Raw genomic sequence first — 27,893 nt, forward strand, 5'->3', positions numbered from 1 at the left:
CAGGCTCAGAGTTGTGGCGCACGGGCTTAGTTGCTCCACGGCATGTGGGATCTTCCTGGACCAGGGCTCAAATCTGTGTCCCCTGCATAGGCAGGCAGATTCTTAACCACTGTACCACCAGGGAAGTCCCCAAAGGATCTATTTGTGGTAGATCCTTTGTATCAATCCTGTATCTAGGATACTGATAAAGCAGGAGAGGGAGGAAAGAGTCAAGCAGTCTCCAAAAGGAGTAATAAATATGTGATACATTTAATACTTATTGATCCAGCCTGGGCTTTTAAAATATAAGACAATAATGGAGAGGAAGAGAAGTATCTAAAAAAAGTGGCCTCAGCCCTCACCTCACTTCAAGGTTCAGGACAAATTATCTATGAGGCTGTGTCGAGAGAGTACCCTGGGCCAAAGGGTAATGTTAAGATTTTGAAGCCGTGGCTTTGGGCCAGAGGACATACAGGGCTCTGTGCCTGAAAGCTCTGTTGACAAAGGTCGTTCTTTGGCCGCTTCAGCTGGGCGTCCAGAATGTGGGTGAGAGGTGAGAAGTAGTGAAAGGGTCTAAGGGAGTCCCTCAGGAAGAGTCCACTTTCCAGCAGCAGCTTGAAGGACATGGTTACCTTGTTTTCTTCCCCATCCCTACATGGCCCTCCCAACCCTGTCCAACTACCACATGAGCACAGGGACCTTGGTCATCTTGTGCACAAATGGATCCCAAACAAATCTAAGAATGGCACTCAAACATTCGTTGCTGAATAAACAAATTCTCAGGCAACAATGTTCAGTTGTCAATGTGCTGGCCCATACATCTATTAGAAATGTCTCTGGACAAATATGATATCACTTACATGTGGAGTCTAAAAAATAATACTAACAAATCTATATACAAAACAGAAACAGACTCACAAACACAGAAAACAAACTTATGATTATCAAAGGGGAAGGGGCATGGGATTAACAGATACAAATTACTATACATAAAATAGATAAACAAAGATTTACTGTATAGCACAGGGAACTATATTCAATATCTTTTGTAATAACCACAAAAATATTAGGTTTGTAATAACCTAAAATGGAAAATAATCTAAAAAAATACATATATATCACTGAATCACTTTGCTGTACACCTGAAACTAACACAGTATTGTAAATCAACTATACTTCAATTTAAAAAAAACAAAACAAAAAATACACTTAGTAAGAATACCTACCATTTGGGGTGGGGATGTGCAGGGAGGAGAGAAATAGGTGAGGGAGATTAAGAGGTACAAACTTCTTACAGTTACAAAATAATTGTGTCACAGGTATGAAATGTACAGCATGGGGAATATAATAAATATATCTTTGTCTGTTGACAGCTGGTACCTAGATTTATCATGGTGATCATTTTGAAATGTACAGAAATATTGAATTACTATGTCGTGCACCAGGAACTAACATTGTGCTGTAGGTCACCTTTACTTCAAAAACGAACTCATAGAAAAAGAGATCAAATTTGTGGTTACGAGGTAGGGGGTGGGGAGAGGGAAAATTAGATGAAGGCAGTCAAAAAGTACAAACTTCCAGTTATAAGACAAATAAGTACTAGGGATGTAATGTATAAATATAATTAATTTATATGATTTTATTAATTTATATGATAAATATAATTAACACTGCTTTATGTTATTTATGAAAGTTGTTAAGAGAGTAAACCCTAAGCGTTCTCATTGCAAGGAAAAAAAAATTTTTTTTCTCTTTCTTTAATTTTGTATCTATATGAGATAATCGATGTTCACTAAACTTACTGTGGTAATCATTTCATGATGTATGTTAAGTCAAATCATTTGCTGTACAACTTGAACTTACACAGTACTGTGTCAATTGTATCTCAGTAAAACTGGAAGAAAAATAGAGAAATGTCCTTGGTTTTTAGAATCCCTCATGAATGAATGTGGAGGCCTGGAGGTGGGGATGGTTAGTTATAAAGGACAAAGATGCACAGGGAAGAAGGTAGCAGGGCACCATTAAGGTTTTCACAAATTCTAGAAGAGGTGGCATTTCCCAAGCTCTCCACCACCCACCCTAACTTGCAGAGGACAAAACTACCAAGATGGACACCACTGTAAAATGCCATCACAGATTCAAGGCCAAATTCTCCAGGCAGAATCAAAAGCACCACTGACAGGGATGATATAGAGGACCCTCTCCTGGCTAGCAGTCTGGATGAGATTGTCTTAGAGGTCTCTTTCAACCTGGACGTTCTACATTTAAATCTTCCTTCATCCTCTTCCTGAGCTTGGATCTTCCAGCCAAGAGCTTATTTTACCAGAACTCACTCTACCAACTGTGTAGACTCTGATTATCTTTGGATCACCTTATTTTTAACTCTTCTCCATTCCCAGAACACATTCACAGATACATGAATAAATTTTGTCTATAAGTTTATTAGACATAATTTGTTACAGTAGAAGATCTGGACAAAGTAAAAATAGTTAAATTTTTTATTTGCCCTGATCTAGCAGCTTTTCTCTTAAAATTCCCGAAATGTTCTTTCTCAAATCCCATATCTTGATTGGTCACTTTAAAAATAGAGAGCCAAGGACCTGAGTCTACTTTTTAAGAATCTCAATCACATTTATGGGAAATTTACTTAGTGCACATTTCTTTTCTCCTTTCCATCCAGTCCTGTCAGATGGCTTTACTGGCAGGACTGACACTGACCTCTTACCTGATGGTACCCTATTTCTCTACCTCACTTGCCTCAAATTAAGAGGATCTGTAATCACAAATAAGAACCCAACATCCAAGATGAGAAGTAGGAACACGAGCAAGTGGCATCAACTCATCGTTCTACTGTCCTCTTCTCTTGCCCCTTACTGCTCTTCTCCACCTCCCCCAACCACCCTACAAATACGAACTCTGATTTATTGTCGAATATAGTAGAATTTCATCGTATTCGTGAAATTTCTTAACTGCACAAATTTTGATGAAAATTAACGCGTAAGTGCCCAAAATGTTATATGGTTTTAAATAAAACCATCCTGCTGGTGTTTCTAGATATAGTTTTAATTTTTGTAGAACAGAATATAAACCACTGACCAACAAAGGTTCTAAAAAAGGCTTTTCGCACAGGATTCTGGAGAGTCTTGCACTTCCACTCAATCAGGAAGGCAGTGAAATATGGAAAGAGCACTGGATTGGGAGTCAGAGAAATGAGGTTATGTCCTCAGTTTTAACCTCAAGTCTCCTCATCTGTCACAGGGAAACCTGCAGGCACCAACTGTAACTTTCCACATTATTTCTACCTCAAGTCCTTTCTATCTGCTTCTGATTTTTTGTTTCCTTACTGCGCTACTTAAAGACACAATTTATACCATGAAGGTGCCTGATGCACTTCTGATTTTACTACTAGACAGAGGAAAGACAGGAGCGCAGTGATGTAAAAGCCAAGTTAAGAGGCTATAAACCCAGCTCTCCTCCATCCTGGCACTGGCAGCTATGGAGGAAGTGGGATAACTGATCAGAGAATAAGGGGCCTCCACTAAATCTGAGAGAGGGTGTGTATCAGACATACTGTAGTTGGGCAAAAGTAGTGAGGCACATGGCCCAAAAGTTAGTTATATTAGTGTCCACTTGTTAGTTTGGATCCTTTTCAATTTTTCTCTTAATTTTTATCCATTCAGCAACCACTAAGTTCCTAACATGCACATAAAAGATGCTCGATAAACATTAGATGAAGGAAAAATACTCAGAAATTCAGAAGTCACTCCAGCGCTCTAGAAAACACATAAACCTTCATGTTCTTCCCTCCACCATTCTTGGCCCCACCTCTGTTCACATCACAGGTCACTCAGTGCTCATGTGACTAAGTCTGTAAGCACAGTGTGACATGGCTGTACCTAATGCAAATGTCCATTTCACTAACAGGTTGTCTTCAAAGCAGGTACTAGTCTTCAGTCTGAAACCACCTCAGCGGGTCTTCAGTTTCATCTGAGGATATGCCACAGTGATGATGCCTGCTATAGAGGACACGAGACCTCCAAGGCCTATGATGCCAGGATTGGACTTATAGATCCCCAGCTGGTCCAAAGGGTTCAGGATATCACAGAAGTTCTTCACTGTGTCCAGGAGCAAGGGAGGATGCTTCTTCAGAGATTGGAATAAGAGAAGAAGAAAGGACTGGAGCCATTCTGTTTCCTCATCAGCCACGCTATACACAAGAGGATCCTGGGATGGTGATTTCTCCTTCTTTGATCTGTCGTGTGCAACCTGTTCCATCTGCAGGGAGATTTCATACAGATCCCTGACCAGGCTCAGCAGAAGAGAATAGTAGTAATGGCGTGCAGCCCACATTCGCCATTTCTCTTTGTTAATGCCAGAGGCGAGCCCTACACTCCTCACAAAAAGGATGGTGTCACAGATGAAATAAATCACACGGTTCAGGCTGGCTAATATTAGGCAGATGCGGGGCACTAGGTCAGTGGCATGACTGCTCTGCTGAATCATCTGTACAGCATGTACCACATTGCCTAGTCTGAACCCTGCAAGAAGAACCCACAAGAGTTAACAGTTATTTAATCAGTATGTAATAGGATTTTACAGGCAGAATCCCTGCATCAGGGTGAGGGGTCAGCACTGTCTTTCTTTTTTTTACATCTTTATTGGAGTATACTTGCTTTACAATGGTGTGTTAGTTTCTGCTTTACAACAAAGTGAATCAGTTATACATATACATATGTTCCGATATCTCTTCCCTCTTGCGTCTCCCTCCCTCCCACCCTCCTTATCCCACCCCTCCAGGCGGTCACAAAGCACCGAGCTGATCTCCCTGTGCTATGCGGCTGCTTCCCACTAGCTATCTACCTTATGTCTGGTAGTGTATATATGTCCATGCCTCTCTCTCGCTTTGTCCCAGCTTACCCTTCCCCCTTCCCATATCCTCAAGTCCATTCTCTAGTAGGTCTGTGTCTTTATTCCTGTCTTACTCTTAGGTTCTTCATGACATTTTTTTTTCTTAAATTCCATATATATGTGTTAGCATACGGCATTTGTCTTTCTCTTTCTGACTTACTTCACTCTGTATGACAGACTCTAGGTCTATCCACCTCATTACAAATAGCTCAATTTCGTTTCTTTTTATGGCTGAGTAATATTCCATTGTATATATGTGCCACATCTTCTTTATCCATTCATCCGATGATGGACACTTAGGTTGTTTCCATCTCCGGGCTATTGTAAGTAGAGCTGCAATGAACATTTTGGTACATGACTTTTTGAATTATGGTTTTCTCAGGGTATATGCCCAGTAGTGGGATTGCTGGGTCATATGGTAATTCTATTTGTAGTTTTTTAAGGAACCTCCATACTGTTCTCCATAGTGGCTGTACCAATTCACATTCCCACCAGCAGCAGCACTGTTTTTTTTTAACAACTGACCGCCCTCTGAGGCTCAGTCTTTGCTCAGGAAAGGAGGACTGTACAGTATGTTAAGGACACCTAAAATGATCCTGGAATGTAAAAAAGACAGTGACTCTTTAAACTTATTGCCTCCATTTCAATGACTACATTAACAATGACTTACTACACACTTTAGGCAAAGGTCAATCATAAGTGTGGATTGTTACATATGAATATCACCAGCTACACTTCTTTAGAAGGAAGGTACTGCAAATTACATGAACTCCAGATGCAACATTCTTTTGGAGAGTCTGATACCTTACACTGTACTTACTTTCCAGTTAAAAGATTGCTTAAAAAAAAATACCATTATCATACTGCCATTTCTCTGGTCCAAAGCCCCTTTGGCTCCCTACTGTCAAAAAGACAAAGTAGAGATGGTAGGATTTAGTGGATAACACAACTAATAATACTGTCATATGTGACTCCTAATTCAATTAAATCAACCATTGCAAGGGCATGTCCTTTATCTGAGCATGTAACTCAATTAATCAGGGATGCATCAATCAATAAATATTTACTGAGCACCTTCTCAGAGTAAGTTATAGTCCTAAACATTATGGAGGATACAAAAGAACTATTTTCCCTAAGTGACTATATCTTAGACTCAGCAAACGCTCAGAAGTAGCTACCCTCAGGAAACTTATGATCTCAGAAAAATGTTTTGTATTATTTTATCAAAAATAACACAAAATATGTAATGAATAATCCTGGGTTCCAGTTCTGGCTGTTGCACTAACTTAGTGACCTTGGGTAAGTCTTTTCTAGACTTCAGAGACTAGTGATCTTTAAAGGACCTTTGAGCTCCAACATTCCAAAGAGCCTGAGAACTTCTAATCTTGGCTTTCCAAGCCATCCAGAAAAGCTCCTTCCCATCCCTCTGCTTGACAATCTAAGTCTTGTTTCCATCAAACTAGTTTTCTCATTGATCCTCAATACAATGGTTTGCCCAGAACAGTCCTGAGCCTCCACTAGAGGAAACCACCCTTCAAGAATGTTCTCCTAATCCTTCTCTCTCTTGCCACACCTCAAGTTCCATCTCCTCCAAACATCTTTCTTTTTCTCTACCCCAACCAACATATTTGGTACTAAATCTTAGATCATTATACCATGTGATCTTAGTTCTCCCATAAAGCTCAGGACTATATCTATATGAAGCAGGTACTCAAGTGAATTAAATGAGTACAAAGCACTGACCACTTTTTGGCATTAACATGAAACAATCCCACAAATGACTTAAGAAAATGTATCCATCCATTTCCTCTAGCAATCCCTCAAGAGAAGGGAAAAAGGCAGGGGGTCAAGGATATAGCTATTCTATTCTTCGAGGGTTCCCAGGAGCCAGAAGCTCATGTCAAAGATTGCCAGAACGTTTTGTGATTCTAAGAACTAAAGGTGAACTAACACATTGCATGTCCCACTGGTTATGATTAAGCAGAAAGATATAATGTAGCACCAAATGTGAACATAGGAGGGTGTTTGTGAATGGTGTGCAGCAAAACATTCAATCCTTTTGGCCTGTCGTTCCATGAGGGCAGCCTTACTGGTGAACTTCATCAATAAAGTTGATTGACTAGAAAATCATGACCTAGGAAATATTTTGTGAATTACAAGGTCTGAGGATTCTAAACCAGGAGCCACTGTCCCTCAAGGGACAGGGTACTTACATTTACGGCCAGTGCTCACACTGGACTCCAGTTTCTTGAGCTTCATAACAACCTCCTCTTTGTCAGCTTTAGGCTCTAACAAATATCTAAGCAACATGCATGTGTACTGAGTGGCTCTGAAATGGAAACAAAATGAGGAGAACGATTTACAAACCAAATAAAATTTGACTCATGAAGTAGGGGAAGGAGAAACATGTCCTGCTAAAAGCAAAGTTTCCAAGACAATTTCTCATGTAGCAGCTCTTACAAGAGCAAAATTCTGCAAGAGTCACTCCACAGGGCTAAAGGGTAGAACATGTCATGGAAATGCAACACAAGGGTAATGAAAGAAAACTCTGCAATAATACAGTGAACAGCTCCTCAGAAGGCCTCTTGCTGGCACAGAGAAATGGATATAGTCAAAGCAGTAAAACTGCACAAAAATGTTAAGTCTGCAAAGATCCATATTCTTTATTTCTTCCAGTGTAAATTTCTAAAAGATTTTCAGATTTCTAAAAGGATATTTTTTACCAACTACTTATGTGACAGGTCACACACTCAAACCAGAGCCAAATGAAAAGTCCACCATTTGCATATTGCTTAACTTTTTATAAAAGGACCAAATACACACCAATACATAAATAAGTACAGATTTGTCTTTCGAAACTAATTAGTATTTTATATAAAATACAGACTCCTGTTTAATAATACTAAATATTCAATAAAGTGATTATTGTCGTGAGTACAAATAGCAATGCCTTACCAACAGAAACATAACAAAAATTTTTATATCACATAAACATCTAAATGCATTTGGCAGTCTAGTAAATAAAGTAGGTAGATGCCTGTCTCCTGCTGTCCTGTAACCGCATTTGAATCCCTTTATGCTATAAATATTATTCTCAATAAAAATATAGCACATTTTCCAAAATGGTGAACTTGTTATTGTGAATGAAGTAAAAAGAAACAATCTCTCCTTCTCTTTTAAGCATGCTTCCTGGATAGAGGGCTCAAGCTGGTCAGGTCAATGAATCCCCCTTTTTCAGATCTGGTCTAATAATAGGAATGCGTCCAAACACAAGGCATTATTTTCTGAATGCCAGTGTGTTCAAAGAAGCTATAGATCACCAAGGGGATTAGGAAATGAATACTAAAGATCTCACATCTTGCTAAATAAGTATATCTTAAACAATTATTTATTTTTTATTATTTTTTTGCCACAGCATGTGGGATCCTAGTTCCCTGACCAGGGATCGAACCCGTGCCCTCTGCAGTGGAAGTGCAGAGTCCTAACTACTGGAACGCCAGGGAATTCCCCTAAACAATTATTTATTAACCAACCTCACTGATAAAATTTGCAGGGTACATTCTAAGTACATTGGATTTGTAGGCTTCTATTTTAATGACGTTTGTACATAATGCAACCATTTTGAAAATCTATCAAATTAATTAGAAAGATAGTATGGCTTGGTAGTTAAAGAAGTGGGCCCCGAGTCAACTGTTTTTTGTTTGTTTGCTTTTGCAGTACGCGGGCCTCTCACTGTTGTGGCCTCTCCCGCTGCGGAGCACAGACTCCAGACGCACAGGCTCAGCAGCCATGGCTCACGGGCCCAGCCGCTCCACAGCATGTGGAATCTTCCCGGACTGGGGCACGAACCCGTGTCCCCTGCATCGCCAGTTGGACTCTCAACCACTGCGCCACCAGGGAGGCTCAACTGTGTAGTTCTAAATCGCTCGGTTCAGTCACTTAGTCCCTATTAACCTTCTACTTCAGTTTCCCCGTTTCACATAAATGGGGATGATTCAGAGAATTTAACCTAATAGGGTTGTGTTGAGGGTTAAATGGGTTAATAGTTGTAACACACTGAGAACAACGTCTGGCATTAAGTCCGCTTCCAAAAGTCTCATAATTATTGGGGCTACTACTGATCTGTGTGTATTAGCACTTGTACACCCAGAAGAAGGAAAAGCTGTTAAATAAAACTGTAACTGTGACTAATTTCTTATTATTGAGCAAGACTCAACCAAATTCCTAAAAGAAACATCATGAATTAGTATTAAAGCCGCAATCTCTTTAATATTTTCGTGTACCTTAGAGGTGCAGTAGTTCTTTCTGAGGCTCTCCACACTATTTTACAGTTCACAAAACTATTTCACATGCGCTATCTCAATGAGATATACGGGACAAGAACGGAAGATAAATACAAGTGTTGGCTTCACTGGTCATAAATGTCAACCCAGAGTTTCTCTTAAATAATTCCTCGGAAGAATGTTGGGCGGAGAAAACCCAGTCTTTCTCAGGTTAGGAGAGGAGGGTTCGTCGGCTGGTTTAACTGCTGGTTTAACTGCCAGCGCCCCCGAAGCGGCTGCGGGACTTTGGGGCACGAGGCTCGGGACCGGACGCGGTGCGTTCGGCCCAGCCCCACTGAATTTAGGGTGAGGAGGGGCTCCGGACCACACTCCCTCCGGGAGCCGGCAGCGTCCTTCCTGCTTTCGTCCACTGGGCTGCTACTTCCTTCTCCGGATGCCGGAGAACAGGGAACCTTGTACCGGGTTGAGGGACGGGGAAGGGCTAGAGGCCGCGGGCACCGGACTCACCTGAAGAGTCGGTCCCGGCCCTGGGTCTGGTTGGTGAAGCGGATGAAGGCGTCCATGGCACCCAGCCCAAGGACAAGAGTGGCACCGGGTTCTTTTGCGAGTCCTCAAGGGCTGCTGACGAGTCCCCACGGAACTGTCAGTCTCTGCCACCCAGAGGACCCAAGTCTCCCCACCCCCGTGGGGGCGGGTGCACTTTCCGAAGAGCAACTTCTCGGGCTTCCGGTTTGGGGCCGGAAGTTGTGGTTACTAAGGCAACGTCAAGCTGCCGGCCCAGGTGAGCGAAACTTCGGCTTTTGCCCTCGGGTGCAGCGGCTCCTCACTTGTCCCAGGACTCTCCTCTATCTCTAGGATCTCCTAGAGGGCGATCTGAGGGAGCCCGTCTCCTCAGCGTCGGCTTCCCCGGGACGCCCCGCGCCTCCCCTCGGATCTCGGGTACCCAGGGACCCCCAGCGGAATCCCGAATGGAGATTCCTCTGAACTTTTGCTTGGGAACTGAGAAGCCTAATCGTTTACCAGCTCTGTGCCTCCGTTTCCATTAGCAGCACCAGCTCCAGATCTGGGGAAGGAAATGGTTAGAGCAGAAATAAGCCAATTCATGGAGTGTATTTTAGCAGGAGAGCTGGGTAAAGTGAGAGAATTTTCTGTTAGGATTATTAACACTGAAAGAAGATTGCTACTTGAGGAAATTCTAAAAGGGTTAACGCGAACAAAGTTGGGGCAAAAAGAGATTAAAATGCAATTGCACCACTGAACGTTCCTTCTGTGAGGGCTGAAGACATGAAGCCCCACTCATTCCATAGCAGTAATTTTATAAAATGTACAACCTATAGTCACAAAGTAAGGTCATCTATTTTTGTAATCTTTATTCCCGTGGTCAGGCCTGCACCTAACATTTGCAGGCCCTGGGTAACAGTACAAATAGAGACCCACAAACCATGTTTAAATGTTTAAATCAAGGTAACAAATTGTTGAATAAGCTACGTTCTTTTCTCCTTCCTGGACAAATGTACCGTCATAATGATCAAGAAGTCCAGTTTAACATTCAGGATTCTTGGACTCCTTGGAATACCTGGAAACATGGCTAGAATATGGTACTGCGGGGAGAGCTGATCTCCAGTCCTTTCCCAGCCCTTTCCACCCCACTTCTGGCTCCCACTTACATCACTGAGAGGGGCCTTGCATACATAGTGTGGATACTCCAAGCCACATGCAAGTTCTGCCCATTATCCTGCAAAGCGCCATGCCTTGTCCACCTTTCAGGTCTAGGGGTGCCCATATTAGCACCCATTTCTCTGCCCTCCAGAGAAAGCTGGGAAAGAGGCTCATGCAGAACCTGGCATCGTTTGGGCAGTAAATTCCAGGAGTACAGGTACCCTGAACATGGTCTAGACTCCAGAAGAGGGGCAGTTTAGGCTTTGGGTGGGGATAGCCTCTTTACCCCACGAATTACTCATCCTTTGCAGAGGGGAGTGCCTGGAAGAGAACCAGAAGTATTCTCTTAATTCATGTCCCAGAGCAGGGCAATACTGCAAGCAATAAGAATTTCAGTGCTAGCACTGTACCAACCACAGTGCTAAGCTCTAGGCCTAGGGCAATAGATTAATGAGGGACACAGAAAAATGGGAAAGTACAACACAGTGATGCGTTAGATGATAGAGATGAGCACAGGGTGCTCCTAAACACAGATTTATATAGTTTGTTTTCTATACCTACAATTCTGCCTTTTCCACTGTATCATAAATTGAATCATTTAGTATGTAGCATTTTCTGATTTCTTTCACTTAGCATTAATGCATTTGAGTTTCATCTATGTTGTGTATGTCAGTAGTTTGTACATTTTTATTGCTGAGTGGTATTCCATTGGATGGATGTACCATACTTTGTTATCTCTTTATCCACTGAAATACATTTGTGTTGTTTCCAGTTTGAGACAATTATAAAGCTGCTATAAATATTTAAGCACAGATTTTCATATGAAACATGTTTTAATTTTTCTTGCATAAATATGTAGGAATGGGATTGCTGAATCATGTTAAGTGTATATTCAGCTTTGTAAGAAACTGCCAAGCTGTCTTCCAAAGTGACTCTACTATTTCGTGTTCCCGCTGAATATGGGATGTGAATATATAGGAGTTTATCTATTCACCTATGATAAACATTTGGGTTGTTTCCAGTTTGGAGCTCCTACAAGTAGAGCTGTAATGAATGTTCATTTACAAGTCTATGTATGGACATATGATTTCAGTTCCCTTATATCACACCTAGGAGTAGAATGACTGTGGTAGGTGTAAACTTAACTTTCTAAGAAATTGCTAACTGTTTTCTACACTGTACTATTTTACTTTCCCAGCAGCAGGCGGAAGAGTTCCAGCTTCTCCTCATCCTCGACAACACTTGGTATGGTCTATCTTTCTAACTTCAGGCTTTCTAATACATGTGTAATTACAATTTGCATTTCTATGACGATTAACCATGTTGAACATCTTTTAATATGCCTGTTTGCCTTATGTGTATCTTCTTTGGTTAAGTGTCAATGCAAATCTTTTTTCCATTTTTAAAAATTGCATCATTTTCTTATTACTGAGTTTTAAGAGTTTTCAAAATATTCTGAACTCAAGCACTTTATCATATATATGACCTACAAATATTTTCTCCCAGTCTTTGGGCTACCTTTTATTCTCTTAAGTGTCTTTTGAAGAGCATAAGTTTATTTTTGAAAGGTTCAAATTATCAATTTGTTCTTATAGATTGTGCTTTAATGTCATATCTAAGGAATCTTTGTCTAACTGAAGATTGCAAAGGTTTTCTCCTGAGTTCTCTTCTAGAAGTTTTATAGTTTTAAGTTTTATATTTAGGCCTGTGATCTACTTTGAATTAATTTTTGTATATAGTGCAAGGTATGGATTGGAGTTCTTTTTTTCCCATATGGATATCTAACTGAGGCAGCATTATTTATTGAAAGGATTATCCCTTTTCCACTGAATTATCTTTGCACCTTTGTCAAAAATAAACTGTCCATATCTGTGTGGGTCTAATTCTGCATTCTCTATTCAGTTTCATTGATCTATTTGTCTTTTTTTTTTTGTACCTCTTCATTTCCCTCACCTATTTCACTTATCCTCCCACCCCCATCCCTTCTGGCAACCACCTGTTTGTTCTCTGTATCTATGACTCTTTTTTTGTTTTTTTTTTTTTGTTTTGTTTGTTCACTTGTCTCGTTTTTTAGATTCCACATATAAGTGAAATCACACAGTATTTGTCTTTCTCTGTCTGACTTACTTCACTTAGTATAGTACCCTCTAGGTCCATACCTGTTGTTGCAAATGGCAAGGTTTTATTCTTTTTTATGGCTGACTAATATTCCATTGTGTATATCACAACTTCTTTATCCATTCATCTATTGGTGGGGACTTAGGTTGCTTCTGTATCTTGGCTATTGTGAATAATGCTGCAATGAACATAGGGTGCATATATCTTTTCAAAATAGTTTTTGTTTTGTTTTGTTTTCTTTGGGAAAATATCCAGAAGTGGAATTACTGGATCATATGGTAGTTCTATTTTTAATTTTTTGAGGAACTTCCATACTATTTTCTGTAGTGACTTCACCAATTTACATTCCCACCAACAGTGCATGAGGGTTCCCTTTTCTCTACATCCTCACCAACACTTGTTATTTGTTGTCTTTTTTGAAGCCAATACCACACTGTCTTGATTACTCTGGCTTTATAAGTCTTGAAGTAGGTAGTGATGGTCCTCTAATTCTTTCTTTTTCTAAGTTATCTTGGCTATTCTAGGTACTTTGCATTTTCATATGAAGTATAACATCAGCTTCTTAATTTCTAAAAAAAAATGCCAACTGGGATTATCATAGGGATTGCTTTGATTTTATAAATCAATTTGGGGAGAATTGACATCCTAAAAAAGTTGAATCTTCCAACCCATGAGTAAGGTCTCTCTCTCTCTCCATTTATTTAGGTCTTCTCTTAGTGGTATTTTACAGCTTTCAGGGTACAGGCCTTGTACATCTTTTGTCAGATTTAACCTTAAGTATTTCATATTTTTATACTATTATAAATAGTATAATAAATAGCATTTTTAATTTCAATTTTTTATTGCTTGTTGTCAGTGTGTAGAAATATAGGAGGTTTTTGTATATTGAACTTTTATCCTGCAACCTTGCTAACTTCATTTATTAGTTCTAGTAGATTTTTTTTAAAAGATTACATCAGGTTGTCTCTATAGATAATCATATTGTCGATTATAAATAAAGACAGCTTTACATAGTTCTTTCCAGTATGGATAAAACAGTCCCACACTACCCAAAAAAATTCCCTCATGCTGTCCTTTCTAAATAACATTAAATAACATCATCCCTCCACTTATAACTCCTGCCAACCACTGATGTGTTCTCCATTACTCATTTTGATTTTCAAGAATGCCTTATAAATGGAATCACTGCACATAAATTTTTAGACTGGTTTCTTTTATTCAGCAAAATGCCTTTGAGATTCATCCATGTTTTTGTGTGTATCAGTAGTTCTCCCCTTTTTATTACTGAGTAGTATTCCATTATGTGGATATAACACAGTTGGTTTGTCTATTCACCTGGTGAAGGACATTTGGATTGTTTCCCATTTGGGGTAATTATAAATAGAACTGCTATAAACACTTTGTGTACAGGCTTTTTTGTGCCCACAAGTTTTCATACTCTTAGAGTAGATACTCAGGGGTGGTATTCCTGGGTCATATGATTAATATATGTTCAACTTTATAAGACACTGCCAAACCCTTTTCCAGAGTGATGGTATCACTTTGCATTCCTAACAGCCATCCATGTATGAGAGTCCAATTGCTCTGCATCTTCACAAGTATTTCATACTGTCAATATTTTTTTAAAAATTTGAGCCATTGTAATAGGTATGTAGTAGTGATTGATAAGTTATTAAGAAATATTTCCTAATATTTTGAGGTTTTGTATACCTCTAAATATCTGTTATTGATTTCTAAAATAATTTCTGTATGATCAGAGAACATAATTTGTATGACTTATAAATTTATTAAGACTTGTTTATGGCCCAGAATATGATTTTTCTTGATAAATGTTGTGTACTTAAAAAATAATTTGTATCCTGCTGTTGTTGGGTACCAGGGAAGCCCACATTATTATTTTTGTTTAAACATTTTAGATATCTTTTAAAGGAATTTAAATAGTAAGAGAAAGTCTTTTATGTTTACCTACATAGCTATCATCCAGTGCTTTTCATTCCTTTGTGTAGATTCGCATTTCTCTCTGATGCCATTTTTCTTCTGCCTGAAGGCCTTCCTTTAACATTATTTCTTATAATGCTGGTCTGCTGCTGATGAATTCTTTCAGTTTTTGTATGTCTAAATATTCTTTATTTCACCTTCATTTATTTATTTATTTGTGTTTGTTTGTTTGTTTGCCCTCGCAGCTTGCAGGATCTTAGTTCCCCAACCAGGGATTGAACCCAGGCCCTTGGCAGTGAAAGAACAGAGTCCTAACCACTGAACCACCAGGGAATTCCTTCACCTTCATTTATTGAAAGATATGCTTTTTGGTCTGGAATTCTTAATTGACAAATTTTTTGTTGTCAGTACATTTAAGATGTTGCTTCACTGTCTTCTCACTTCTGCTGTTTCCTTCAGGAAATCTCTTGTCCTTTACTTTGTTCCTCTATGCATGCCTTTCTATCTCTGGCTGCATTTCAGATTTTGTCTTTATCACTAGTTTTGAGCAGTTTGATCATGATGTGCCTTGGTATAAATTTCTTCATTTTTAATTTGCTAGGGTTTTTCTTCTTAGTTTTCATCAAAATTTGAAAATTTTTGTTCATTATTTCTACAGCTTTTTTTGGTCTCTTCCCTCCTTTGGGATTTCAATCACACTTATACTAGGCTACTTCAAGTTATCCTACACCTCACTGTCTTCATTTTTTTTCAAAAAATTTTTCTCTTTCTTTCATTTTGTTTCTATTGCTATGTTTTCAAATTCACTGTTCTTTATTTTTGCCCATCTAATCTGTTTTGCTCTGAAATCTTGTTATTAATCTAATCCAGTGTATATTTTCATTGCAGACATTATATCAATAGTCTTCATCCTTAAAAGTTCAGTTTGGGTTTTTTTTTTAAACATCTTCCACATCTCTACGTAACATGTTCAGCATTTCCTCTTGATTTTTGAACATGTGGAATATACTAATCTAGATATATACTAGAATTATATATCTGCTATTTCTAATGTTCTGTGTTGATTATGAGTCAGCTTCAATTGATTGAGTTTTTATTATGGCTTGTGTCTTCTTGCCTTTCTGCATTTGAGGTAATTTTTTTAATTGGATGTTAGACATTGTGAATTTTACTTCATTGGATGCTGCATATTTTTGTAACTGAGCAAGGGCTTATGTGCCTGCAGCGCAGAAAGTCAAACTCTGACAGCGGGTGTTTGCAGCAAAGTAAGGGTTTATTGCAGGGCACCAAGCAAGGGAGTGGTCTTTGAGATAGGGATATTTTAAAGGGGAAGAACAAGGAAACTGGGTTTAATCATCATCTTGTGACATTTCTTAATCAGGGTTTCGGGAGTCAGGATGACTCTGGTTTATGATTCTCTGGCCAGGTGGTCCATGGCTCGGGGGTCTGTGAGTTCATCTTGCCCTAGAGAAACAAGCTGAGTTTATATGTTAACGATGATACCTATAACAGCAATTTTAGTATATTTATGATGTTGTCAACAACTGCAATCTTAGTCATCTGTTCTGGTTTATTAGTGTCCAATTAGCACAAGATTGAGGTCAGAGAGGACAAGAAAGGGATTGAGGTCAGAGGAGACAAGCAAGGGAATAAAGTTTTGCATAGATTAATCACAAACTCAGTAAGGGAACTTGGTTTTAGGGGGGCTTAGTTTCATATTTGTATTCCTATAAATATTCTTGAGTTTGTTCTGGTATGTAGTTAAGTTACGTAGTAAGTTTGATCTTCTGACTTCTAAGATTTGGTGGGCAATACTAGAGCAGCATTTATTCTAGGGTGAATTTTTCCCACTACTTGGCTATGCTCTTCGGAGTACTCTAACCCAATATTTGTGAATTATGAGGTTTTCCGTTCTCACTGATGGAAACAGGCATTATTCCTGGCCCTGTGTGAGCTCAGCTTACTGTTCCCACTGATGATTTCAGGTGATTCTTTCTTTTCACACTCAGACCCAGATAGTCTCTCCTCACTTTGCACTGGGAACATCACAAATGTACTCTAGCAGGTGAGAAAAGATGATGGGAGCAGGGCCTTTATAAGACTTCCATGGCCCCAGGGTACTCTGACAGTGTAAGACCCTATGCCACTACCTACTAAGCATCTTAAAATGTACCCCATATTCCACATTAAATGCCTCTTTTAAACTGTAACATTTGAAAATCTTTTTATAATTTGTACAGTTTTGAGTTTTATAAAGTATAGGTTGCTTGTTCTTTTCTTATAGACTTAAACATTATGCACACACAGAGTGGAGTTGATAAGTTATAAATATTTTTGTAAATATTTAATTATTTTGATTTTGTGGGGGGTTTTTTTTAGTCAGTATTTTTTCAAGTCTCAAACATTTCTGCAGGCCCTTGAAAAATCTCATAGGCTCTGGGCACTGTGCCTACAGAGCTCCTGGATGGGAGCAGGGGGAGTAGAGAGGAAGGAACAAATTGGACAGCAAGGATTGGATAGTGCTTGAGCTGCATATGATTGGAGGGGAGGGAAAAGGAACTGGAGAAGTTGTTGCTCCCTACCCAGCTAGCTTCAGCACAACCATTTGCAGAGATGGAAGAGCCATGAGAAGGCACAAGTTGTAGGAGAAAGGGTGTATTCTATTTGGGACAGAAAGACAGCCACTCTCTTATCAGGAGGTGAAGAAAGGCAACAGGGTGCCAAATTCCTTTCCTTTTGTCATAGGGCACATCATCTTGAGCTGGTCTGGAAGATGTGAATAGTCAATACCTGTCTCTGCTAACACCCTTATTAATATGAAGACCATATCTTAGAAATGTGGCAATAACGCAGATGCCAATCTCTAGAATAAATAGTTCCCATAGGCTAATACGCTAAGGAGGATGATGAGCTGTCTTATGATAACTTCCCCTTTTTTGCAGAGTACCTTGGCTTACTTCCTAGATCAGTTTTTCAGAATTTCATAGATGTTTCCAGCACCACCTTCTGTGATGACATCTCCCAAAGGAAGTCGAGCCCAGAAGCTGAAGCTGCCCACTTTAACACGAAAGGGGACACTGGAGGTGCCGTCCCCTACAGAGAAGGACTGGTCTAAGGATGATGAAGAGGATTGGGTCTTCAAGGGTCCAGATCAAGAGCAGGATTCCCTACCTCAGCCTTATCGAATGATCAACAAGCTAGTGAACTTTCTGTTTGACCACTCGTGGGAAATTATTGAGGAGAGGGATGCATCGAGGAAAGCTGAGCTCAGCCGCATCCAGCCCACCATCTACCCTCCACTTCTAGAAAGCAAGGTATGGAGCAGCTGACAAGGCGGCCTTGTTTCTGAACTGAGTGTTAATAAATGATAACACCTGATCCAGGGAAGGAATTACTACCAGGAACCTTCATTCAATAGGACAGTGCATTTTTGAAAGATTATAGGCATGCTGGTGTTGATTAAAATAGATCTAGTAATTGCCTGGGGAAATGGGTATTCTGGTTAATTGAAGATTATACAGATGTATCTTTTACATCCTATTGTTATGTAAAAATCTTTCAGAGTGTATTAATCACTCCCTTGCTTGACGGTTGAAAATCTGCCAGTGTGTCAGTTATAGTTCTTACCAGTGTTCTAGTTGAATAAAGTACAGGGAATGGGGCCACTGGTCCACTCACCACAGGGCCTGTGGTCACGCTTAGTGTTGTGAATGAGCATTTATTCTCAACTTCTTTGTTTTCTCTGGCTCCTTTCCCCTAAGAGTAGAATGCTATGACTTTCTTGATGTTTGGGCAAGATATTTAGATGGGCACTGTGTTTGGACATGATACTATAACTAGGAGGGACCTGCTTCCCTCTTTGAAAAGTTAGCTCATATTACTTGCAGATGGTGATAACTGAAAAATCATTCCTTTTTTCTATGTTTTTCTTTTCCCAGCTCAACAAAATGCCGAATTGTATGGCTATTTCCCAAGACTATGTGTTTATTGGAGGAACCAAAGGATTCTCCATCTATAATCTGTACAATGCTAAACGAATATATGTTTGGGAGAAACTTAAGGTTGATGTCACTTACATCTGGGCCACAGATTTGGGGAGTGAAATACTTATTGCTTCTGTGGATGAAATGGGTACCCGTTCTTCATCTTCCTTTTTAGCCTAATTTATAGGTACCTGTAGACTGTTCAACTTAATCTCCTTTCCAGGCATGGGAGGGGCCAGACCTGGAGAGTTCTCCCTGGTCATGTAGTATTAACTAACATCTGCAGGACAGTATGGCGTGCCAGGCACTATTCTAACATTTCACACATGTTGGCCCATTTCACCGTCACAACAGCCTTAGTAGGTAAATACAGTTTATTATTCTTGTTTTTCAGAAGAGGCAACTGAGGCATGGAGGTTAAATAACCTACTAGAGGTAATGCAGAAAGTAAGTGGCACAGGCAGGATTTGAACCAGGCAGTGTGGGCCCAGAGTCCACATCCTTTCCAGCACTCAGCAATCCTGCTGCTCATTTAAGCCAGGCTTGCTTTTCTTCCTCAGCCTGAGGATGACCCAGACATGGGGACCATAGTATAGAGAACTATGGACAGTGTCCTGGAAGATACGTGTCTGCAGGAGAGTGACCTGACCCAACTGGCATTTTAGGAAGAGCACCCTGATAGGAGTTTGCAAAAGTCAAATGGAGAGGTAGAGAGACCAGGAAGAGCTAGTGCATTCATTTAGGAGAGAAATTATGAAGGCCTGAACCAAGGCAGGGGCTGTTAAAATGAAAAGAAAATTGTACTGTAGTTCTGTAAGATGTTAACATTAGGGGAAATGAGGTGAGGGATTATAAGGGAACTCTGTACTATTTTTGCAGTTTTTCTCTAAGTCTAAAATTAGTTCAAAATAAAAAGCTTAAAAAAAGGAAAATATAGTAGAAAAACTTGGTGAGTGATGGAATATATGTATGGGGTCAGGGAGTAGGGCGATATGTGAGGGTAAGTGAAGAAAAATTACTCCTTTCCTCCTTAGGTAATGAGGTGGATGATGATGTCATTACTTGATAAGCAATTTTAGGAGAATAAGATTTCAGGGGTCTGTGAGTTGAGAAATTCCATTTGAGCATGCACATCTTTGAGGCACCCGGAGTGGGAATGTTGATACTCAGGAGGAGTTTGGTGTAAAAATAGGACTGCATTTATCACACTGCATTATATCTAGTTAGTTTCCTGTCTGTGTGATTCTCAATGTGATGAATTTGAGGGCAGAGACTGCCTTGGTTGTCCCTAGCACATTTGTGGTCATGGAGCAGATATCCCATGAATGTTTATTGGGTTGAGTTAGACTGTCACCCACAGTGATCCAGATACCTCTGCAAGGTCATTATTATGGCTGTAGGGGCAGGTTATGAGTGTCTGGGAGGCACCTAAAGAAAGAGGCAAGAAGTCATGGTGGATGATGACCACAACTAGAGCCCTTAGGTTAAATGAGAATGAGAATGACAAAATTACTTATTGTATCAACAAAATTAACTGCATGAGGAGCTTGTTGGGCTGTGAGAAATGAGGCACATAGAAGAGTAAGATGTGATCCTTTCCCTCAGAGAATCTGTGAACTCACTCGAGGAATAAAAAACACTCACAGGAAGCAGTTGGATAACAATGTGAAATACTATGGGATGATGTGCTAAAACAGGTGAATAGAAATCACGAGTGGATTGGTGTGGCCGAAGTGCTTACAAGAGGATTCTAGAAGAAGAGGGTAGGGCCAGTGTAGACCGAGACGACCCAAGAGGGAGAATAACTTGAACATTTCAAGTGAGGGGTGGAAGAAGGCAAGGAGTCCAAGATGATCACGGGCAGTGGAGGGGCCGGGCAGGAAGCCTAATAATGCATGAGTTTATCATGATATCTCAGAAAGTCAAATATAAAATTTCAACTTTTCTTCGGTTCACCTGCCTGTCTTTCACTCTTACTTATTTTTCTGTTTCAGGTATCATTAGACTATTTTATTTTTATAAGGATGGTCTTTACCTCATCAAAGCCATCAATGAAGCGGTAAGCTCATGTTCTTTCATCTGTAGCTGGGCCAAAAGCCGTAGCAAATCAAGTTTACTTTTAACATGGAGGCAATGACAGCCATCCTAGAGTAGAAAGAAATAGAGACCTCCCTGGCCAGAGAGCCTCCTCCAAAATATCCAATTAAAAGATCCCTCACCATCAGAGGGTACATACTGAATGCCTTGGATTCATTTTCCTGGTTGTCAAGAGAAGAAAATGACTAAGGAACTCCGGTCCAGATTGAGCACCAGACCAACATGTCTAATAACTGCTTACAACTCCCTAAAATTTCCAGGCTGCTTCACATCCTGTTCCCTTGTCCATGCTGTTCCCTTTGCATAGAAGGCTCTCCTTGTCTCCCTACCTACTGTGTGTACCTCTTAAATTTCTCTCATTCTTCAAGACCAGCTCAAATATCCCCTCCTCTGAGATGCTTTCCCTGATATACCCAAGAGAAGTTGATCCCTCCCTCCTCTGTGCCACCACCATATAGGAAAGAATTTCTATCACAGTGTTTTCTCTACCCTCCACACTTATTTGTTTATATGACTGCTTCTTCTCCTGGATGTAAGTTCCTTGAGGGCAGAGGACATGGCTTATTCACCATATATTTCTTGTTCCTAGTACATTGCCTGCATACTATAGGTTCTTAGAAAGTGTCCTTTTTTTTTTAATTAATGAATCCAAAGAAGAGGCGGTATTGCTCAGAGTATATTTTTAGTTGTAGTTTGTTTTATAAAAAATACTATTGATGGGCACCAAAGCAATTCAGTGGGAAAAAGAAAGTATTTTCAGGGCTTTCCTGGTGGCGCAGTGGTTGAGAGTCTGCGGGCCGATGCAGGGGACGCGGGTTCGTGCCCCGGTCTGGGAGGATCCCACATGCCGCAGAGCGGCTGGGCCCGTGAGCCATGGCCGCTGAGCCTGTGCGTCGGGAGCCTGTGCTCCACAATGGGAGAGGCCACAACAGTGAGAGGCCCACGTACCGCAAAAAAAAAAAAAGTATTTTCAACAAATGATGCTGGAATGCTAGATAAACAAATGGGGGAAAATGAACCTCAACCCTACCTCACATCATATATAAAAATTAATTTGAGATGGATTATAGACCTAAATGTAAAGGCTAAAAACATTATCCTTTTTGAAGAAAACACAGGAAATGTGTTTTGCAACCTTGGGGCAGGCAAAGATTTCTTAGGACATAAAAGGCACTATCCATAAAAGAAAAAACTGAAATTGGACTTCATCGAAATTAGATACTTTTAATTCCTCATGACATATACAAAAATTAACTCAAAATGGTCATATATCTATATGAAAAATCTAAAACTATAAAACCTCTAGAAGAAAACATAGGAGGAAGTCTTTGTGACCTTGAGTTAGGCAAAGATTTTTTAACTACAACACGAAAACCACATTCCATACAAGAAAAAAATTGATAGATTAGACTTCATCAAAACTAAAACCTTCTGGGCTTCCCTGGTGGCACAGTGGTTAAGAACCCACCTGCCAATGCAGGGGACACAGGTTCAATCCCTGGTCCGGGAAGATCCCACATGCCGTGGAGCAACTAAGCCGGTGCACCACATCTACTGAGCCTGTGTGCTGCAACTACTGAAGTCCCACGCCTAGAGCCTGTGCTCCACAACGAGAATCCACCTCAATGAGAAGCCTGCGCACCTCAACGAAGAGTAGCCCACACTCACCGCAACTAGAGAAAGCCCCCACACAGCAACAAAGACCCCACGCAGCCAAAAATAAATAATAAATTTATTTTTTTAAAAAACCCCTAAAACCTCTGTTTTGCAAAAGACATTGTTAAAAGAATAAAAAGGCAAGTCATAGACTGGGAGCAAATAATTGCAAGTCACATATCTGATAAAGGACTTGTATCCAGAACATATGAAGAACTCTCAAAACTCAAAAGTAAGAAAACAACCCAGTTTTTTAAAATGAGCAAATGTCTTGGGGAAAAAAGGACAGTTTACTAAAGAATATAGAGAGAGGGTAAATAAGATGTTCACCATCATTAGTCATTAGGGAAATGCAAATTAAAGTCATGAGATACCACTGCATGTGTATTAGAATGCCTAAAACTGAAAAGACTGACCATACCAAGTGTTGGCAGAGCTATGGAAGAGCTGGAACTCTCATTCACTGCTGGTGGTAAAGCATAGTGTCACAACCACTTTGGCAGTTTTTTTAAAAAGTTAAACATACACCTAGCATATGATGTGGCCGTTCCACTCCTAGACATTTACCTAGGAGAGATGAAAGCATATCTCCATACAAAGACGTGAATGTTCACAGCAGCTTTCTTTGTAATAGGCAGAAACCAGAAATCACTCAACACCCATCAACAGGTGAATGGATAAGCAAATCATGGTACATACTGCTCAGCAGTAAAAAGGGTGCAAGTAACAACATGGCTACATCTCAGAATAAATAGGCTGAGTGAAAGAAGAGAAACAAAAAAGAATACATACATACTGTACAATTGCATTTATGTAAAATTCTAGAAAATACAAACTAATCTAGTGACAGGAAACACCAGTTTTTGCCTGGGGTGAGTTGGGAGAGGGGTGGAGGGAAAGCTTACAAAGGGGCAGGAGGAAACTTTTGGCAGTGGTGGATATGTCCACTTTCTTGATTGTGGTGCTGGTTTCAAGGGATATACATGTCTAAACTAATCAAACTGTATACTTCAAACATGCAGTTTATTATGTTATCACATCCCTAATAAAGCTGCTAAAAAATTTAAAACTTATGCTCATCAAAAGATGCTATTAGGGACTTCCCTGGTGGCACAGTGGTTAAGAATCCGTCTGCCAACGCAGGGTACACGGGTTTGAGCCCTGGTCCAGGAAGATCCCACATGCCGTGGAGCAACTAAGCCTGTGTGCCACACTACTGAGCCTGCATGCCACAACTACTGAAGCCCACGCGCCTAGAGCCCATGCTCCTCAACAAGAGAAGCCACTGCAATAAGAAGCCCATGCACACCAACAAAGAGTAGCCCCCGCTCACTGCAACTAGAGAAAGCCCACGTGCAGCAAGGAAGACCCAACACAGCCAAAATTTAATTAATTAATTTTTAAAAAGATGCTATTAGAGTTCTATCAGTATCAGCGGCAGAGAGCGGACCCCAGAGAGCTCCGAGAAACCCCACCGCCGCCCTGCCTAGTGGCCCTCACACCCCAGGAGGAACCACAGCTGTCACAGCCGGCCCCAGTCACCATGACCACAAGCCTGAGCAAGGAGGTGGAGACCCAGCAGCCCACAGCCCTCCACACTGCCCACACCTGCACCGCCCGTGCAAGGAGTTGCGCCTGCTGGTGGGGACAAGGAGATTATGGCAACAAAGGTTTGGGGAACAGTCAGATTGTTCCTGTGAACAACAGATAAGGTTTCACCACCAGTAAGGACACGAAGAGGTACTTGGACAACAGACTGCCATAAAGAAAAACCCAGGAAGTGCCTTTGCCGTGTAGGAGATAGACCGTGGAGTGTGATGTTGTTGAAGGAGAAAGGGTGCAGAGGCTGCCGATGTTATAGGCCCTGTATGATTCCAGTTACATGAAATTTAGGAACAGTTGAAACCAAGCTATGTTGGTGAGGAAGAGCAGAACGTTGGTTGCCTATAGAGGTGTAATTGACTGAAACAGGGCACTAAGGAACTTATACCTTGACTGTGTGTTAGTTACATGGATGTATACATATGTCCAAACCCATCAAGTTGTACATTTAATATCTGTGCCTTTAACTGTTTTTATTTATTTTATTTAACAAAGTACTTTATTCTTTTCTTAAAATTTATTTATTTTATTTATTAATTTTTGGCTGTGTTGGGTCTTTGTTGCTGCATGCAGGCTTTCTCTAGTTGCGGCAAGTGGGAGCTACTCTTTGTTGCAATGCGCGGGCTTCTCATTGCGGTGGCTTCTCTTGTTGCAGAGCACGGGCTCTAGGCGCGTGGGTTTCAGTAGTTGTGGCATGCAGGCTTCAGTAGTTGTGGCTCGTGGGCTCTAAAGGGCAGGCTCAGTAATTGTGGCGCATGGGCTTAGTTGCTCCACGACATGTGGGATCTTCCCGGACCAGGGGTCGAACCCGTGTCCCCTGCATTGGCAGATGGGTTCTTAACCACTGTGCCACCAGGGAAGTCCCTTTAACTGTTTTTATTTTATTTTATTTTATTTTTATTTATTATTATTTTTTTTTTTTTGCGGTACGCGGGCCTGTCACCGTTGTGGCCTCTCCTGTTGCGGAGCACAGGCTCCGGACGCGCAGGCTCAGCGGCCATGCCTCATGGGCCCAGCAGCTCCGCGGCATGCCCGGACCGGGGCACGAACCCGTGTCCCCTGCATCGGCAGGCGGACTCTCAACCACTGCGCCACCAGGGAAGCCCCAACTGTTTTTAAATTTTATGTAAAAAGAAATCTCTCTAAAAAAATACAGGGAATACTCATCAACTGATTTTAGGAGACCAGCAAAACTGTGATATCCAAACTTGACAGGGACATTAAAAAAAAAGTAGTGTTGGTGGATTAGAACACACCAAAAGTGTTAAAAAAAAGTTAAGTCATTACATATTTTTTTAAGGACTTCATTATTACCTCTGGAAGTTGCTAGGGTACAAACTCAGTATTCTGAAAACTGATTAGGGAGAGCATCAGCATTTATATTGACTTTCCCATATAGGCTGTATTTCAGGGTAATCAAATAGTTGATGATGGAAAAATGGAAAGATTTTCTTTATAGAAGAATTCTAACAAATGCATAAGGAATGATAGAATTGGGGGATATCAGTTTTGTAGCCATTTTGCAGAGTAATGGTCTAGGTAACGACCATCAGTGCTGATGAGGGACTTTATAATTGATGAGCCAGGATGACATCTCTTGTCAATGATCACCATGAACATTATTAAAAGAAAGAACAGGGCTTCCCTGGTGGCGCAGTGGTTGAGAGTCCGCCTGCCGATGCAGGAGACACGGGTTCGTGCCCCGGTCCGGGAAGATCCCACATGCCGCAGAGCGGCTGGGCCCGTGAGCCATGGCCGCTGAGCCTTCGCATCCGGAGCCTGTTGCTCTGCAACGGGAGAGGCCACAACAGTGAGAGGCCCGCGTACAGCAAAAAAAAAAAAAAAAAAAAAAAGCAAAAGAAAGAACAGCTAGCTATTATGAGCCTCCTCATATGATGCCGGAGGGAGACACCAAACACCTGTGGAGTATTCTGGCCTTTTGTTTTAATTGAGCCTAAATCTAATCAAACCTCTAGAACTGGTTGCTGGTTTACAGGAAATACATGTAAACAATGCCATGGGATGCAATCAGTCCAATCCAGAAAGTGAAAAATTCCACAGGACAAATGAACTGGTTTATTCAATTAAAAAATGGTGAAAAGAAAAACAAATAGGGTAACAGTTATAAATTAAAAGTGACTTAAGAAAAAAAAAAAAGTGACTTAAGAGATAAATTAACGAAATATTGGGTTGGCCAAAAAGTTCATTTAGGTTTTTCATAAGACGTTACAATAAACCCGAATGAACTTTTTGGCCAACTCAATACAATACATGGACTTCATTTGAATCCTGATTTCTCAGTTTTGATAGTGACTTTTTGAAAAAGATTTTTATTGGAGTATAGTTGATTTACAATGTTGTGTTAGTTTCAGGTGTACAGCAAAGTGAATCAGCTACACATGAATTCTGATTTGAACAAACCAGTTGTGGAGAGGTATTTATTAGATTGAGGAAATTTGAAAACAGACTGGATAGTAGGTGGTATTAAGGAACTAGGATTAATTAAATAGAAATATTTAATGAAGTTGGGAGACAATAAAACAAGATTTGTCATTTATTGATAACTGGTGAAGTTGAGTAATGGATACATAGGGTTCATTATACTATTTTTTGTCTTCATGTACATTTGAAATTTCTGTAACCTACAAATTGATATTAAAATACATAAATAAAAATATTTTTAGGGGCTTCCCTGGTGGCGCAGTTGTTGAGAGTCCGCCTGCCGATGCAGGGGACACGGGTTCGTGCCCCGGTCGGGGAAGATCCCACATGCCGTGGAGAGGCTGGGCCTGTGAGCCATGGCCACTGAGCCTGCACGTCCGGAGCCTGTGCTCCGCAACGGGAGAGGCCACAACAGTGAGAGGCCCGCGTACCACAAAAAAAAAAAAAAAAAAAAAATATTTTTAAATGACCATATTACCCAAGGCAGTCTACAGATTCAATGCAATCCCTATCAAAATACCAATGGCATTTTTCACAGAACTAGAACAAATAATTTTAAAATTTGTATGGAAATACAAAAGACCCTGGATAGTCAAAGCAATTTAGAGAAAGAACAGAGCTGGAGGAATCACAATTCCTGACTTTAGACCATACTACAAAGCTACAGTAATCAAAATAGTAGGTATTGGCACAAAAACAGACACATAGATTAGTGGAACAGGATAGAAAACCCAGAAATAACCCATGCATGTATGCTCAATTAATCTATGATAAAGGAGGCAAGATTGTATAATGGAGGAAAGACAGTATCTTCAGTAAGTGGTGCTGGGAAAACTGGACAGCTACATATAAAGGAATGAAATTAGAACATTCTTTAATATAAAAAATTCTTTAATGTTCTAATGAAATTAGAACATTCTTCAATATAAAAAAATAAACTCAAAATGGATTAAAGACCTAAATGTAAGACCGGATATTATAAAACTCCTAGAGGAAAACATAGGCAGAACACTCTTTGACATAAATCGCAGCAATATTTGTTTTGGATCTGTCTGCTGAGGTAATGGAAATAAAAGCAAAAATAAACAAATGGGACCTAATTAAACTTAAAGGCTTTTGCACAGTAAAGGAAACCATAAACAAAATGAAAAGAATGGGAGAAAATATTTGCAAATGATGCAACCAAGGGATTAATTTCCAAAATATATAAATAGCTCATACAACTCAA

At 40.2% G+C, this 27,893-nt stretch overlaps 2 protein-coding genes across 6 annotated transcripts in view; one reads left to right on the plus strand and one right to left on the minus strand.

Annotated features, from left to right (window-relative positions):
- Positions 1-900: 900 nt before the first annotated feature.
- PEX11A (peroxisomal biogenesis factor 11 alpha) lies at positions 901-9,817 on the minus strand. Of its 3 annotated transcripts, none has more exons than XM_033852132.2 (3): positions 9,678-9,817; positions 7,101-7,216; positions 901-4,517 (listed from the first exon to the last, which is right to left on the minus strand). In XM_033852132.2, exons 1-3 carry the CDS (start codon positions 9,731-9,733, stop codon positions 3,946-3,948), a joined length of 744 nt encoding a protein of 247 aa, XP_033708023.1. In that variant the 5' UTR covers positions 9,734-9,817; the 3' UTR covers positions 901-3,945. The 3 variants fall into 3 exon arrangements, with proteins under 3 accessions (XP_033708023.1, XP_073657506.1, XP_073657507.1); XM_073801405.1 differs by lacking the exon at positions 9,678-9,817 and adding an exon at positions 9,171-9,254; XM_073801406.1 differs by lacking the exon at positions 7,101-7,216 and having other exon boundaries at positions 9,678-9,810.
- The window catches only part of WDR93 (WD repeat domain 93), a 50,329-nt gene continuing 31,750 nt past the window's right edge, over positions 9,315-27,893 (plus strand). The window contains exons 1-5 of one of the 3 annotated variants that reach the window (XM_073801400.1): positions 9,315-9,380; positions 12,031-12,074; positions 17,828-18,199; positions 18,824-19,016; positions 20,863-20,927. In XM_073801400.1, the coding sequence (XP_073657501.1) occupies positions 17,873-18,199; positions 18,824-19,016; positions 20,863-20,927 (585 nt within the window). In that variant the 5' untranslated portion in view covers positions 9,315-9,380; positions 12,031-12,074; positions 17,828-17,872. Of the gene's footprint in view, positions 9,381-9,810; positions 9,952-12,027; positions 12,075-17,827; positions 18,200-18,823; positions 19,017-20,862; positions 20,928-27,893 lie in introns of those variants that run through there. The other 2 variants (XM_004312927.4, XM_073801399.1) reach the window with 2 other exon arrangements.

Source organism: Tursiops truncatus, chromosome 2, assembly GCF_011762595.2.
Source record: "Tursiops truncatus isolate mTurTru1 chromosome 2, mTurTru1.mat.Y, whole genome shotgun sequence".
Classification (NCBI taxonomy): domain Eukaryota; kingdom Metazoa; phylum Chordata; class Mammalia; order Artiodactyla; family Delphinidae; genus Tursiops; species Tursiops truncatus.